Source organism: Dipteris shenzhenensis, chromosome 20 (genome assembly GCF_047967505.1).
Source record: "Dipteris shenzhenensis isolate YYH24624 ecotype China chromosome 20, Dip_SZ_1.0, whole genome shotgun sequence".
NCBI classification, from domain to species: Eukaryota; Viridiplantae; Streptophyta; class Polypodiopsida; order Gleicheniales; family Dipteridaceae; genus Dipteris; species Dipteris shenzhenensis.
The window spans coordinates 30509659-30527028 of NC_141615.1; the positions used below are offsets into that span (position 1 = coordinate 30509659).

Here is a 17370-nt window from a genome sequence, read left to right on the forward strand (position 1 = left end):
AGACCCCCGGCTACTCCCTCAAATGTTTCAGATTTGCAACCAATTAATGAGAATAGACCGCCTCATGTTTGGAGGCATTATGAACGTCGTGAGGCCACTAAAGATATTGATGCAGCTCCGAGTGGTACAGAACAGAAATCTATTCCACGTTGGTTAAGGTTAACTATTCAAGATGCTAAGGATCAGCCTACTTTCAGAAAAATAAAAAAAAGGTCAATTTTTCTTTGATGACCTCAGTGATGGAAGTTGAAAATGAGCCTCAGAGCTTCAAGGATGCTCGGCATAATCCGGCATGGCAGAAAGCTATGGAAGCTAAGATTAAATCCATTGAGAAGAATGCCACATGGGACTTGGTTGATGCACCCATTGGGAAAAATGTGGTTGGCATGAAATGGATTTATAAGGTGAAATACCATTCAGATGGCACAGTTGCGAAATACAAAGCCCGTTTGGTTGCCAAGGGGTATGCACAAGAGGAGGGAATAGATTATGAGGAGACTTTTGCTCTAGTGGCCAAGATGACCACCATTTGTTCTATCATCTCTCTTGCTGCGTTTGGTTGCCAAGGGGTATGCACAAGAGGAGGGAATAGATTATGAGGAGACTTTTGCTCCAGTGGCGAAGATGACCACCATTCGTTCTGTCATCTCTCTTGCTGTGTTTTATGGTTGGTCAGTGTACCAGAGGGATGTCAAGACCACTTTCCTCAATGGAAATCTTAAAGAGGAGGTCTCTGTACATCAGCCCCAAGGTTTTGAGGTGAAGGAACAAGAGCACAAGGTATGCAAGCTCAGGAAGGCTCTATATGGGCTGAAGCAAGCACCTCGTGCGTGGTATCAGAAGATAGATCAGCTTTTGTTGTCCTAGGGCTTCATAAACACTCATACAGAGCCAAATCTGTATGTTCTGCAACAAAAATCAGAATTAGTCATGTTGGTACTATATGTGGATGACATCATACTCACTGGCAGTGATTTGCAGCAAATTACAGCAGTGCAGTCCGCTTTATGTCACAATTTTGACATGACAGATTTGGGCCTATTGCATTATTGTCTTGGCATTGAGTTTTGGCAGACCCATGATGGGATCTCTATGTCACAGATAACGTATTCGAAGGGGTTGTTGCAGAAATTTAAAATGGAGAATTGTAAGCCTGTGGCTACTCCATTGGAAAAGGGACTCAAGTTGAGTAAGCATGATACTGCTGAAAAGTTTGATGGCACCTTATACAGGCAGTTGGTTGGCAGTTTGATATATCTATGCTCCACACGGCCTGATATTGCCTATGCCACAGGGCTTTTGAGCCAGTTCATGCATTGTCCCATGATCACACATTGGAATGCAGCAAAGAGGGTTCTTAGATATGTCCATGGCACTCTCTCTCTTGGCTTGCATTATGCTTCAAATTGTGATCTAGCGTTGAGTGGTTTCACCGACTCAGATTGGTCAGGGGACATTGACGACAGACGGTCCACTACTGGCTATTGCTTCTCATTGGGTTCAGCCTATATCTCATGGCTCAGTAAGAAGCAAGAGCGAGTCTCTCTTTCCTCCAGTGAAGCAAAGTACAAAGCTGCAAATTCAGCCACTACGGAGTTAATGTGGTTAAGGAAGCTTTTGCATGACTTGCACCATGCATAGGATGGCGAAGCAAACTCTATCTTTTGTGACAACCAGAGTTGCATTGCCATAGCCAACAATCCTGTCTTTCATGCTCGCATGAAACACATTGAAAATCATTATCATTATGTACGGGATTGTATTTCTAATGGCTTCAATGATCTCATCTATTGTCCATCTAAGGACAATGTTGCGGATATCTACACCAAAGCCTTGTCAATAGATCTTTTCTTATGACATCGACATGGCTTGGGGATCAGAGACATTCTCACAATGTCAAGGGGGGTTGTGAAGAGATTCACAATGACATTGTTTTCATGTACTCCCATAGGTTGCATATTTATCTGGATGAATTTGTGCAACCATGGTACTTTAGGTACTGTAGGGTACACCTGAGATGTTTTCAGGGTACTTTCAGCCATATCTTTGAGGGGAAATTTATAAGAGACTACAGAGATATGGTGTTGTAGGCATAAAGTCAACCCTATGGTTGACCAGTAGTACTTGGATACTATATAAAAGTACTTGTATTGTTTCATTTGAACATTTCTATTGGAGCTTTCTTGTGTGTGCACTCTTGCTCACTTGTGTTCACAACTTGTCTCCACTTTGTTCCTACATCTTTTAGTTCTTACCCTTATTTTGCGCACATGAAATCTTTGTGGCTGTTTTTCCCTACTTTGATAATTTTTCTTATTTTGCACTGTCAAAATTGTACTGTTTTTTGCTGAAGAGAGAGAGAGAGAGAGAGAGAGAGAGAGAGAGAGAGAGAAAGAAAGAAGTGTTTATTAAGGTCTTCGGTAGGCCTCATAGGCCTATGAGACAATACACGGCCAAAGAGAATCGAGGAGTGCACATGGCAGCTCATCTCGAGATTATTTAGTAGATATCTCTATTTTAGTCCTACATTAAAATAACCTTGGTCCTTCATTACAACCGTTTAAGAGAGAGAGAGAGAGAGAGAGAGAGAGAGAGAGAGAAAGAAAGAAAGAAAGAAAGTGTATTATTGTCCACTAAAGGCCAAAATGGGCCCATGGGACATCAAGAACTCTTAAATGATTTGGTGAATCTTATAGGTCACGAATCACATGGTGACAGGAGAAAACGGGATACCCAAGCCAGCCCTTGGAGAGAGTTGGAAGACAGTAGCCCATGTACGTCTACTTCTTTCACGAGATCCTGCTAGTGACATCTGCAGTGTATCAATAATCAAACATAGCTCCATGGTATGTATTGCTCAACCTTTTGGAAATGGTGCAATATTTGGTTATCCATGCTTTGATGTTCAGTTATAGGTTGCTATGGAATTTTGTTGAGATCGTGCGTTGTACCTATCTATGAAGACCCTTAGATGAAAGGCTACACTTCAAAAAAAACCAAATCTGAAAACTGTAGGTTTAGGATGACCAAAGCAGAATAAATGAGGCTACAAGCCTCAGATTAATGAAGCATCAGCACATCACACCTCCTGACTTGAACAATGACGTGAATGTGATGTAAAATTCGTGATTCTAAGCAACATTTTGATTCTACCAAAGTCCTCTATCGAAATCAAATCCTGTGTCGAGGAAGAGACCAAACGTTACAACAGGGCATGAAAACCTTGTAAAAGTTCAGAGTACGAACTGAGGGTAGCACCATGTGTAGCCATGAGCAGCCAGATTAAAGATCCATAGCACAAGATTACTACAGTTATTAAAAAAAAAACCTCCACCAATGGTCTTAGAGGACAAGCTAAGTAAATCTAGGAGCCCCATCACCCTACAGCACGTCTTAGAGTGTTCCAACTGAACAAGTTTCTTGGCATTTGCATACTTTAGAACGGCTACCTTTATTCTAAATGGAAGCATCCTATCATGATTCCGGGAATGAAATAACACTGAGTTATTGAAGATGAAGGGCAGCTGCCATAGCATCAAAATTTTGTTTTCCTCTTCACAGTGACTAGTAGAGGCCATCTACCCTTGCAATATTAGTAACCAATCCATATCCATTCTGTAGAAAATTCTAAATTAACCCATTTTCTGTGTATGTGTCTGTGTGTGTGTGTGTGTGTGTAATTGCTCTTCGATTGTTTGCAAACTTGCTGCATAGATCAGGATGCATATTTGTCCTATGTGGACACTTCTGCTTGATGTATTATTTCGGCTTGCTAGTTTTTTTTTGGGTAGCTATCTTGTAATATAAAGCATTCAGAGTTTCCACTAAAAGAAAGTGTGTGTGTTTACCCAATACTCTCATGGTCTGCGAGATAAAATCACATTCGATAGTGTCAAATGCTTTAGCAATGTCAACCTGTAACAATAAGACATCCTGCTCAGTGTATTTGGCATATTCTATGCCAACATATGCATTGGCAATGTTATATGTAAGATGCCGATGAAAAATGAAACCATATCGTGCCGAATGAAGGCCATCATGCAAAAATCCTATGATTTTATAAATAACGGGCGTGAGAGTGATAGGCCTCCAATCAGTCAAAGATTCACATAGTTTCTTCTTGGGAAGAAACTTAACGAACCCTTTTTTCCATGAGGCAGGCATGCATTGATTTTGCCAAGCAGAATTAATCATACACAGCAAGGTAGGCTTAAGAAAATCCCAATACTCAAGAAAGAATTCCACAGTGAGAGCATCCCACATGATGTTACTGCATCAAACAATACAACTCCAAATCCTGCACAAGAGAAATAATTGGATTGACATGATGCAATAAAAGGTCTCTTGCTGAAAGAACCTCATGAGTAGAAAATTTGAGAAAAATGATCAATGCAAACTTCAACAAGCTGTGCTCGAGAAGAAGTCCAAACTCCATCAGGCAAGAGAACTCTGCAGATATTTTCAGATTGTCGCTTGTGATGTAAACTATTGAAGAACTCTTTAGACGAGCAGCCTTTGTCCAAAAAAGCCCTTGGACGTGCCTTGGTCTCCAACTTAACAATTTTCGTGTGATCATTGGATTGAAGACAATGTTTTGCCTGTCATAAGGACGTGTTTTCTTCAACTGATAGAGCACGAAAGTGTGAGCTCAGTCAAAGATTGACAAATGCTTTTGACCTGAGCAACAGAGTCTCTCAAAATTTTCATAATATTTTTCCCATATTCACGAATAACTGCTTGCATTCTAGCAATAAAAGCAGTCCAAGCATAATCAATGTCAATGAGACTCTGATGTGAAAGAGGCTGAATGGCATAAGAAACCATGGCCTTGAAAGTATCATGCCCCAAGTAATTATTATTGATTACGAGCATCCTTTTTTGTGAGAGCCTGTCATGGAAAGAAATCCTGAGCCAGAGAGGAGCATGATCTGAGTATGTGAAAGCATAATCAACCCATATTTTGCAAGTAAAATTATCATAATGTTGTGGATCAACTCAATACCAGCGATCCAAGCGAGCCTGGTAAGAGGACTGAGGCATTATGTTGGAAGGTATAACCAGACTGCATGGGCTGTAATTCTTTCCAAAAATCAAGAAGACCAACATGGAGTAAAAACTGAGACCAACTCTGCCTTTCAAAGGCCAACATGTGAGTATTGTCAGAAGTAATGTCACCCTAATGTGGAGCATTGTTAAAATCACCACAAATGAAGGCATAATGTCTCCAAGGATAAGAGTGCATGGTATCCCAAATCAAGCCTCTACTCCAAGAGGATTGAGGTGCATAGACAGAAGCAAATTCAAAAACCTCTCCCTAGATGAGACACTGCACCACAAGCCATCTACCATGTGGATCATTAAAGGTAACAACTGGCTGAAGATCATGCCTGATTAGAAAGAGTACACCAGAAAAAGAAAGCTGTCTTGCATAAAAAATGTCATAGCCAGCAAAGTGTCCTATCTGGCTTGCATACACATGCTGATTATGCTCTTGAAGTGCTACAATATCAGGCCGGAGTTTAGTAACATATAGCCACAGCAACTTCCATTTTCTACTGTCACACAGACCCTGTACATTGAGAATAAGGCATGTGATATTCCTGAAGCATATTTACAGATATGTAACAGAAAGTGAGAAATATATACAAGGCAACCAAAAACTGTTCAAGACTGCATGTCAATCTCGGGATCTAAAACTCTTCCCTGAGATGAAGAGACTGCCTAAGGAGAAGAAAACAAATTAGCAACTTCCTCTTCTGAGAAAAGAGTGCAACATGCTGCCACTGCAGCCCATGTAATGCCAATGCCCAAATTTTTTTTAGGAGTATTACCATTCGATGACGCACCATTTCAAGTGCAAGAAGGCAAAGGTCTCTTGGCTGAAATCATTTTCCTGGAATTTTGCCCAGCATCATTCAAATTTTCCCCTCCTCGAACCTGTGCTGGAGAAGGTGAAGGTAAGGAAGAGGATACATGTGCAGTAGAGCCATTAGAAACAATCGGCACTTTGCATTTGTCTTGTGCTGCAGAAATCTGCTTATTGTTTTTATTTTTGACCACATAAGACAAACCAGTATCTTTAGCTGGCATCTGCACAGGCATGGGTTCCTGATGCATTTTCTGCACACGTAAAGGACATTGAGAAGCCATATGACCAAATTGTTTGTAATCAAAGCAAGCTCCCGCAAACAAACCCCACTTGAGTTTGTAAAAGGCACTTCCGATGTCAACATTATTCACAATGACTGAATAAGCATGGGATGATCAGTATCCCATAAAATGCAAAAACGATTGGAATTCCCATTTGGCCATGGAGGTCAAACTACTTTGCCCAAAGAAGCTGCAATTTTGGGCAAAAGGGAAGCCAAACATTGTGGAAAGTCCACAATCTCAACCCAAACTGGACAACAATGCCAAATGAAGGCTTGGTAACGGTGACCATGGAATCACATGCACCATTTGCTGCCCATAGAAAAGGGGAGAATGCTCCAAGAGCACCTGCTTATGTTCTTCATATGTCAATATAACTTCAAAAAAACCCCTTCCTGCATAATGGACTTCACGAACTAAGGAGCCAAGGCTGTCCGCTCAGTGCACTTTTGTATGCTATTGCCACACGCCCGATGCTTCAATACCTGGATCACTTGGTGGCTACTGATATGCTCCATGGTTTGGAAATACAAGGGAGTCGCCCAATGATTGCTCGAGCTTATGCTGATGATTCTTTTTTTACCCCTAAGAATACTAAGACAAACCTTTCTTCCCTTATGCATGCTCTCTCTATATATGGCATGGATGTTGGTCTTCATGTCAATTTTCAGAAATCAAAGCTCTTACCATTGCATGCTAAAGACTGGCATAGTCTTTTATGGCCGGGGGAGATTGTTTCACCTACTCAGTTAGTTCGTCACTTGGTTATCCTTTAGGTTACCCGTCGTCAACAAACAGACTGGGTTCTTGAAATTTTTGAAAAAGAAGCTTGAGTATTGGAAATTGGCGACTTGGCCATTGCATGTTAGGCTCCGGATAGTGCAATCTATTTTGGTGGGTATTACTTGGGCTGCAATGACTGCAAGCCATACTTTGTTCATAACAGATGAAGACACTCTCTAATTGCCTGGCCATCCTGTAGACATGCAGTCTTGATCACTATTTGAGGTGCTACGGTTTGTACATACTTATAAGTCTATAAATATGTTGTCAAATCTATTGTGTTTGACATATAATGTACATTGTGTGATTTGCGCAAATGGAAGATTATATGGGCTTATGTCAATAGATTGCAATCTCATATAGGGGCCTTGCAAGAGCATAACCAGCACAATTATGTAGGCCAGATAGGGCACTCTACGGGATATGACATTTTCTATGCTGGTGAAAGTCCTCTGGAGCAATGCTTCTTGTGAAACATGCCCTTCAGCCAGTCATGGCTTTTAATGACCAGGCTGGTCGTTGGATTTCTGTGCAATGCCTTATACAAGGAGATAGATTTGAATTTGCCTCAGTCTATGCAGGTTGCGTCAACTTGGTAGGAGCTCCTTCAACATGTCAATCCAATTTTGTCTCCACGACAAACAGGCCCATGCAGCTTGAAATTCCTTTCAAGGAGAGAGAATTGAACGATGCCATTTGAGGATGTGGGAAATGGAAAAGCCCGGGTTGTGGGATGGTCTCACGGTGGAGCTTTGTCTATAGTATTGGGATGCTATCTCACATGCATCATTATATATGGTAAGTCGTGCGTGGGAAACTCAACAGACACCAGCCTTGGAAGAAAGGCTTGGTGAAAATATTCCCCAAAAAGCTTTTATGTGAATCCTTTACAGATTGGATAGATCAAGGGCATTTTGCATGATGGGTTGCATTGTAATCAGTAGGGTTTTATTCCCTGTAGACATGATACAGAGAATATTGCCAATGCCTATGTGGGGATAAAATATGCAGAGTACATTGAGCAAGATGTTCTCTTATTAAGTGGATATTGCTTAAGCCTTTGACACGGTACAATGGGATTTCATCTCACAAACGATGAAGGCTCTAGGATTTGGGGGAAAAATGCAGCATCTTATTTATTGGTTATATCAAGATAGTTAAGTTGCTGGCATTCTTGTAGGTGATATTACGGACTGGAGTCTTTTTTGTTGAGTACGATAGGGCTGTCCTCTCAGTGCTTTGTTTTACGCCGTTGTGTGGATAAAAATGTAAATATGTTTTCCGCTTGTTGCATGCTGATGGCTAGGTGCATAGCTATGTACATAGCTAGTTGATGGTGGCTTTGAGCTATGGACACTCTCATAAAAGACTTTACACTGATGTTCTTGAGATGGTAGATACTTCTATGGGGACTTTTGGAAAATGATGAAATGCAATGTGGTTGTACCAGATCTCCAAAGCATGGGTATCCAGAGTGTGATGGTGTTTTACGACTTGACCAACGAGCTCCACTCAACCAGCTTATGACCTCCATGAAGCATTTCAGTGAGCCAAAGTGGCATCTAAGGCCTCTATCGGACAGTCGAACTTCCAAACCTTAACACACAGCCCAAAAAGACGGCCGACTCGACAGAGGCTTCAACGGGTAGTCCCGAACTCCTCCTCCCACGTAGTCCTCCTCACTACTGAGCCCCCTTTCCCTCAAAGACTTCCTGCGCTCCCACGATAAGCTTCCACACAAGCAACCGTCCCTCTAGTCCACCCAAGCTCACGGACTCCTTCTCTTTCCCTTCACATGAAGATCCACAGCAACGCAGCTTCTCAGAAGTGACGCTCCAGCTAGCAAAAAAACTCCCACACAAGCCACCGTCCGTCCCTCGACTCCTTCCTTCTGAAAGATCCCTGGTCTCCCTCTCTCTCCGCAATCCCCCACCTTCAGCCATTCTTGGTTCCTGTCAACTCACCTATCTGCGAGCTCGTCGACGAGAAGCTTCCCTTCCAGCTTTACGTAGCATGCATGGCCTCCCTCTTTGAAAATTAGCCACGTCATGCTTTCCTTTTTTACCACTCTTCCACTCTCCTTTAAAACCTTAGACCAAGGTCATTAGTGCCTATATTCCAACCTATACACACCACATTTGCACATAACCTTCAAGCAACATTCAATGTTTATTTCCATAGGCTATCACATATGATGAACCCATTCCTGACACACGGAGGATTTACCTGACACCCACAATACAGGAAAATGCTCATGCCACTATACACATATGACTCCGGATAACCATGAAGAACACATGTCATCCCTATGTTGTTGTTGGAGCTCTTATGAGCTTTTGTGGCTGGCAAAGGTGCTACTGGCTCAGCTATAGATTGATGCTGCTGGTTGAGGGAGGTTGATGCTTGTGAGATCCCGTGAGTGCCACCATGGTACAGATTTGGTAGATGCTGCTGATTGGAGCTCTTGTGTAGCTCACGTTTTAGAGCCGGCTAGTGAACCTTAACGTTGACGATGGGAGGTGGAGGTCTACACTGAATTCGATGGCGGTTTGATTGGCTCGAGTCTATGTTGGTTCAGCCGTTTGCCCACGTAGGTCCATGAGCTAAGGAGCACTGAGGTGGCTTTTAATCGAGTTTAAGGCGCAGTTCTAAAGCAAATTGTAGCAAGATAGATGGCCTTTGAAGGAAGTTTCATTGATGAGCATGTTTTAGCATTGGCTAGATCTCATATGCTCGCAGTGTTCTAGTGTGGGTTTCCCTCTCAAGATATCGGTTGTTGGTCATGCTGAGAAGGCAGATGGTGTCTTGCTCTTGCATTAAGCTTGTGATAATTCTCGAAGGCAATGGTTTACAGACAGAAGATGTGTGAGTTCCTATGAACAGTCTTGCGTGAGACTAGAAGGGCTGAAAAGACTGATAACCTTGGCATAATTGGAGAAATGTTTTTGGTGTTTGAGATGAGCCATAGGGTGGAGGCTATTATTGTACCACGACATGTGCAGTATGAAGTGATATTCAATGAAGTTACAAAAGACCGGTGGGTTCTTATTCTTCAGATAACAGACGAGGAAGCTGCAAGATTGGATTTTCGTAGGAGCCAGTGGCCGAGAGATCTATTTTATGAGATAGATATGATACTAAAATATGAATTTTTCTGAGACTAGAGTGTAGAATTATATCAGAGTCATTTGAGTGTGGGGTTTGGTTCTGTAAATACTTTTGTGGAAGGAGATAGAGTAATACCAGTAGAGGATGTTACTGGAGAAAATGAAAAAAAAACAAAAAAAATGTATTTTTGTTCAGAGGTGGAATCACATTTTGACACAATGTGCTTCATTTGGAACTTTCAGTTTGAAGAAATCCTCAACTTTGAAGCACAAGGTGTGTGGCACCTACTGTTGTATGTAAATGATGAAGAGTGGCAGGGTGTTGTGTTACCAGCAATGGAAGACCTCCCAGAAGAAATTCTCTGGATGAGTCTTTGTACGGATGTTGAGTTTGATGAGTGGATATAAATACTAAAGGAAAAAGAAACAGGAAACTGTATATTCATGTACTTGATCTTAGAATTGGGCCCATCTGTGCAGAGCATTGGATTTGGAAATGATATACATGTAGGAATCTTATACTCTGAAGTACATGATCGTATTTGATCAGTCTTAGCATATGTGAAAAAGGAAGAAAGGATTAATCTGCTATTGCCATCAACAGGACCTCTTTTGGATGATGTGTTTTGCTTGAAACTTGTTCGGGATGAAGACTTCTAGGGTTGAGGGAGTATATGGTGTCTGGTGTTTGGGGAAGGGGTGAGTATATGGAAGAGGTTGCAGTAGTTATAAAGGCAGTATTGTGCTCTATCTTTTTTGCAATCACCGTCACCACTCATCCCTTGCTACAACACATGGATCATTTACTAGCTACAAGTGTCCTGCATATTCTGGAGATACATGGCAGCAGACCTTGGATTGCACAGCCTTATGCTGATGCTTCCTTTTTCTTGCCTAGAAACATAGAAAGGGATGCCTTATGTGTACTTTATCTTTAGATGATCTGGCTTCTGGTCTGCAAATAATTTTCAGAAACCCAAACTTCTTCCTCTCCATGAGAAAGCTTGGCATTGTATCTTATGGCCGGGGGATATAGTTTTTCCCACGATTTATACATCATCTTGGGTACCCTTTGGGGTGGTCTATCAGTCGACGTCAGTAAATGGATGGATTGGGTGCTTGTCATGCTTAAGAAAAAACTGGAATCTTGGAAGTTGGCCACCTAGCCATTGTCATATAGTTCAACCAATTCTGGTTGCGAATTTCCAGTTTATTTGCCCTTGATAATGTTTGCCTAGCAAGACATCTTTTTTTTTATATCTAATGTCATGAAGCTTTTCTGCCGGTTGTGCTTTTGCCAGAAAGCTCTGAGGTTGCTTTCATTGGATCACCTTTACTCACCTTAAATGCATGGGGGACTGAATATCTAGAATGAATATTCATATGCATATTCTAGCTCATAAGGGGAAGATGATGATCATGGAAGTTGATCAGCCATGGATATTCATGATGCAACATTTGATTTTGTACTCTGTCTTTTGTAGCTTTTGGTCGCTGGCAGCCCTCCCATTGGGACTTTCTCTTGGGTCACATTGATGCATAGTAAAAGGATGCCCTTTTCTGCCTCATATGCATTCAGATTGTAAGCACATACTCTCCCATCTTAAATGGAATGGTAGTGATTGCAGGAAACTCCTTGCGTGCTGAGAACCTCCATTGGTCGAATATGTTAACACCTCCATTGGCTTTGTAGGAACCTCATCACTCTTATTTTCTTTGTCCAAAGGAATTTTTCATGTGGATGATGTGCTTCATGCAGCTGGTATGGTTCTCTCTTTTCCTACTACTGTCAGATAGCATGCTTTGGGATAGCATTATAAGCCTCTTTGGTCTTTATTGTCACAGATGTTGCATGCTTTTCAGCCAAGGGGGTCTTGAGATTCTTGACCGCCCCAAAGCTTGGGTTCTCCAACCGAAGGATCATGTTTGCCGTACACTATCGTTGGCTGATATCACGGTTGCATCTTTATAGAAGGTCTTGCTGCCCCCCCCCTTGGATTTCTCTTCATGCCAATCGCATCTGGTATGATATGTGTTGGAATATGAAGCCAAAGTGAGTCAAAAATGAGTGTACTAGTGGTTTTATAGTCTAGTGAGTCCTAGACATGCCACGTGTCATATTGGGAGATATCCCATAGACATTGTGACTTTCTAGAGTCTAGTGGCACACTATATATTATTGTACTCGTCTATTGTCTAATACATCAGTCAACATCAAGCTATCAATACATTGTGAGTATTTTGGTTATTGCCTTGCACTTGTACTTTCCTTTCTTTCCATTTTGCCTTTCATTATGCTTTCCATATTTCCATTCCGTTCCTAGCTAGCTACCATGTCTCTTCATATGGTATCAGAGCTTTCCTTCCTAGCCCTTCCCTTCCTCCTTGCTTCTCCATGAGGTAGAGGGTGGCCGGAAAGAGAAGCTGCCCTCTCTTCTCTTGGAGGAGCTACCCTTCCCTACTCCTCTCCATTGAAGGCTTCATCAACATTGGGATTCTCCTCCAACGTTGTCTTCTCCAACTTGAGCTTCTGCCACCCCTCTTCCCTTTCCTTGGTGAGCTCTTCTCCTTCCTTCAGCTACAAAGACGTCCTGGAGTGTTGTTGTTTCTGTTGCTCTCTCTATGACTTGTGGATGATGTGACGCCTCTATCTGGATTTGGAAGCAGAATCACGACTTTGTGTCTTCAGGAAAGTTGTAGTACTACAATTTTTGTTTTTACATCATTGCAATCCGAGTTTTCTATGAAAAGATATAGCTCCTGCAAAAAGTGACAAAAATTATTCCTGCATGCTGATTTTGTTCTTGACTTCACGGGATGATAGTTTCCAGCCTACTGTCACTATCTTGATCTCCACCTCCATCTTTTGCTGCTCCAGTTGGTGCCCATGAAGCTAAGCTGTAGCTGCCCACGCAGCTTCTCTTGCTACCCACATAGCTATCCTCTTTGCCCTCCATCTAGCTGCCCACGCAGCTGCTTCTGCTGCTCACACTTCTGTTGCCCACGAAGCTCTATCTTCTTGCCATTCGAGCTACCACATTGCACACCTCATCCAACTTCTATAACGGTGTGAAGAATCCACACTAATTTGCAGCAAGAAGATAAAGAAAAATGATCTTGATGCGAGGTACGGTTACTTCCCGGCTTCTCCGATTACTTCTCTGATTGCTCGTGGTGCTAGGCTTGCACATTGAGTGACTCTACTAGTCCTTGTGGTACCTCCGGCCTCTACATTGATTTTTGGGTGATTCTCCATCTTCTATCTTGAGAGTCATGCCATGCCCGCTCCATGTAGCTACCCCATGGACTTCACCAACACATATTTTGGGGCATCCATGCCTAGTGCTTCATCAACATCGTCATCGATTCACAGGGATGTGCACACATGTGCAGTGGCTACTTAGAGGACATCTCTTACTCCTAAGAGATCTATTTTTATTATTCTTACAACTTGATGCATTTTGGGGTCCTCTGCCTTGGGTAGTCTCCCTAAAATGATATGTATTGAGTGTTTGGTTTTCATTGAGTCTAAAGATCCTCTGCCTTGGATAGTCCTTCTAAAAAGATGTATTGGTTTTCCTATTTGGGTGTGTGGCTTCTTAACATGTCCTATTATGAAGCCAAGGGGGGATGTACTGTAGGAGCCATGTATTGGCTTTGATAGGTATCAGGCCTGGCCGAGTTTCAGGACGTTGGTGTATTCCTAGACCTATGAGCTGGCTATGTAGCCATGCTATAACATGAGCCTCTGAGCATGTTGAGTCTCAAGCCATGAGAGTGCTTGGATCAACCTCTGAACATGCTCAGACTTTAGCCTTTGAGTTACATAGGGTTCACAGTTTGATGGTCGTCATTGTCATGTTCTATTCTTGGTTCCATTCCAATAGTCCCTCACCTTAGACCGTCATTGTCATGTTCTGTTCTTGGTTCCATTCCAGTAGTCTCTCACCTTGCCTTCATGGGGGGGTGTTGGATTATGAAGCCAAAGTGAGTCAAAAATGAGTGTACTAGTGGTTTTTATAGTCTAGTGAGTCCTAGACATGCCACGTGTCATATTGGGAGATATCCCATAGACATTGTGACTTTCTAGAGTCTAGTGGCACACTATATATTATTGTACTTGTCTATTGTCTAATACATCAGTCAACATCAAGCTATCAATACATTGTGAGTATTTTGGTTATTGCCTTGCACTTGTACTTTCCTTCCTTTCCATTTTGCCTTTCATTACGCTTTCCCTATTTCCATTCCGTTCCTAGCTAGCTACCATGTCTCTTCAATATGCTCGTCTCGGTGGTGGTGCCAAAAATTGCAGCACATTTGAGCTTCTAAATTCACTCTTCAGCAAAAGTTCTTCTTGTGGTGAGTTCTACTTGGAGTCCTCCCACTTGGACAACTTTTAGCTTGTCATCATATTGCTCCTGCCACTTGTCGACGATGTCTGCCCTTGTGGGAGTCTAGGCCTCATCTACTTTGGCATTGCCTTTAATCTCATGATTTCTTGCTATTACTACTGCAAAGACTCCGGCTCGCGTTTTCCTAGTGCTTGCTTTGATAAGCGATCTGGCTGTTTGGATTTCATCTAGTAAGGCAGGGATATGATCTTTTTTATTGGGTTCGTTAATTGGCCACTATGGACTCTATGTAAGGATTGTAACCATCGAGTCTTTGGTGATCCATCCCTGGCTAAGTATCAGCTCTCTCGGGTATGTCTACGGCAATCATTTTTGATTGTCTACATGCGTAAGATCTAGATTATCCTGCCTTCTTGTTATATAATGATATCTTGTGATGCTTATAACTGGCTGTCCCTTTCTTTGGGACTGTTTCTTGTAATAGAATGACAAATGGGTTTTACCAAAAAAAATGTGTGTGATCTATGCATGTATGTATTTATGTAGATATTTGTTTGTTTTTGTTTTCTTTGCTTGCTATGTTGTGATAGGTACTTGTTGGAGATGGGAAGTATGGTGGTGACAAAGGTATTAGAGTAGTAGATACATTGTTTGTTATTGGTTGTATGAGGTCGTTGCAAAATTTGGTAGATGCATATGAGGTTTTAGGAGGCAGGGTGCCTCTAGAATGAAGTAGAGAAGTTGTCTAGGCACTTCCTTGAGTATTTAATTGATTTGAGGGTGCGTTGGCTTTCCATAGTTATGGACGTGTTACAGGAGAGTGGCAAAGATTTATGCAGACTGCTTTCTCTATCTTCAATTTAACGAAACTTAATAATTCTCTTTTGAAGATGGTAAAAGAATATGTGTGCGCTGTTATTATAGTCTGACTCTGTTCGGGAATTGAACTGATTTGATTCTTTACAAGCTGTAATTGTTTCATTCTTATGTATCAACCAAGTCTTCAATTGATATCAATACTAAACAAATTGTAACAGAATTTAAACATTATACCATACCTTTCAGGTTTCAGAAGCCATTTCATCTTTCAAGAGAATGAAAAATCGATTAAGGGGTTCTTGGAATTATTTACTATAGGTTTATCTAAATTGTTACTCTTGAGATGCTAATTTTTCTATGTTTATTTGGCTTAATGCAAGAGTCTGCATCGTGGAGTAATTATGCAAATGCCCCTTAGATTAAGTTTTTACATGTGTTTAAACGTTTGAGATTTAGTATGGTTTTAGGGAGGTTTGGAGACCAGGCTATATCTAGACTCATGTCTAATGTGGACATGCCATATATTGATCCTCATACCTTAACAAAGATTGAATGGATGATGGAAGTGACATAATTAATCATTTTATGGGGATTCTTCAGAAAGTTGTAAACGTGGTCGATCAGTGCTGTCTGTTGGCAAGATGCTTTTATTAGCTCAGTTCTTCTATATATGAATTTTGAATATGTGTCACAGAGCCATCTGATGTAAAAAGCTTGATTCTCAAGAATAATGAATCAATCTAGAATTTTCCTCCCACAGACTCACCTGTTTGCTTATTTAGCAGGTATGCAACAGGCAAGGATCATTTCGCTTAGGTGGTTGTGGTTTGCAACCAATAGAGGCACCACACGTAGGAGACATATACATGTGAGCTTTGCTGTTTCTTCTGTAGCTGGTTGATAAGATATGATATCACTGCTGTTTGTGGTGGCATTGTAAAGTGTCTTCTACACCTGTAAGAATATTACTTCTCGCATGATTTTGCCTTTTTGAAAATATGTGCAGGCCTTTGATATTTGCCAAATAGACAGCATTCTTTGTGAGAACACATGCAGAATCTGTATTTGTTCAAAATAATATGAAAACAAATAGTATCAGCTCAAACATCTATCTAAGAGTTACATGGAGAGTGATAACCACATTTGGCTTACATACAGGGGATGTTGCCCATGGCTCTTTGAATGAAATTCACTAATGCAAGCTTAAATGTGTACGATTCTGAGAAGTCCGTTGTTGCATACAGGATGGTAAAATAGTGAAATTTGACAAATTTGATACTACATGCTATTTGTCCTCCCATGCTGTTTATGTCTGCATACATAATTGCACTATGTGATATGTGATTGATCAGATTGTAGATCGTTAAGACAGACGAATGGAAACTTTTATGTATCTGCATTACAGAGACTTATCTACAAAAGTGGCATGACTGGAGATACTTTGTTTCAAGATGAAGATCCTCCACATGGAATAATAGACACAAGAGCTTTCAAAGGAGATTAGAGAAAGCATACTTCATGGCAAAGGCTTTAATGCAATGCTTTGGAAAGACAAAAGTCACTTCAAGGAGTGCCATATTACACGAAGGTAATGTCTTTATACAAAAAGGGGAAGTAGAGGGAATATTAACCTCATTTGCTTGCTCAACATGAAATGCTCAGACATTTTGTTGGAGGTTGCCAAGATCATAAAATATAGGGGTTTGAACAAATGAGCAAATGAGCTAGCTAGATGGAATGATACCTTTTTTGTTGAGCAACAAAAATCGACTATAAATTAAAAAATGTAAATTAATTAATAATAAATATATGTAAATACATATATATATAAACTTATTAAACAGACATAATAGTCATTACAGAGGCATTGTAGGCTAGTCATCCAAGAGATCCAAATATCCAAAACAACAGTAATATCTAGAGATATGTGTCTGAAGCCACATGGTTTGACAACATCATTCATGTTTACGTAGGGATTTGAAGATGGTTTTCTATATACTTTTGTTGCTTTTGGAATGAAGCGTGAATGTCCCCTTTAGTGACTAGTGGGTGGGCACAAGCCAAAGCCACATCCTAATCGAGTTTCGTGGAGATCCAATAGTAGTCATCAGTCTTTTATTATCTTTTTCAGCTCTTGTACGTCAATCACCAATGCG

The 17370-nt window shown here is 41.1% G+C and overlaps 1 protein-coding gene across 3 annotated transcripts in view; it reads left to right on the forward strand.

Annotated features, from left to right (window-relative positions):
* The window catches only part of RAD51D (DNA repair RAD51-like protein), a 158796-nt gene extending 142387 nt beyond the window's left edge, over positions 1–16409 (forward strand). The window contains exons 9-11 of one of the 3 annotated variants that reach the window (XM_087391945.1): positions 2697–2846; positions 15997–16082; positions 16221–16409. In XM_087391945.1, the coding sequence (XP_087248071.1) occupies positions 2697–2846; positions 15997–16082; positions 16221–16242 (258 nt within the window). In that variant the 3' untranslated portion in view covers positions 16243–16409. Of the gene's footprint in view, positions 1–2696; positions 2847–15996; positions 16083–16220 lie in introns of those variants that run through there. The other 2 variants (XM_087391946.1, XR_015542943.1) reach the window with 2 other exon arrangements.
* Positions 16410–17370: the final 961 nt, after the last annotated feature.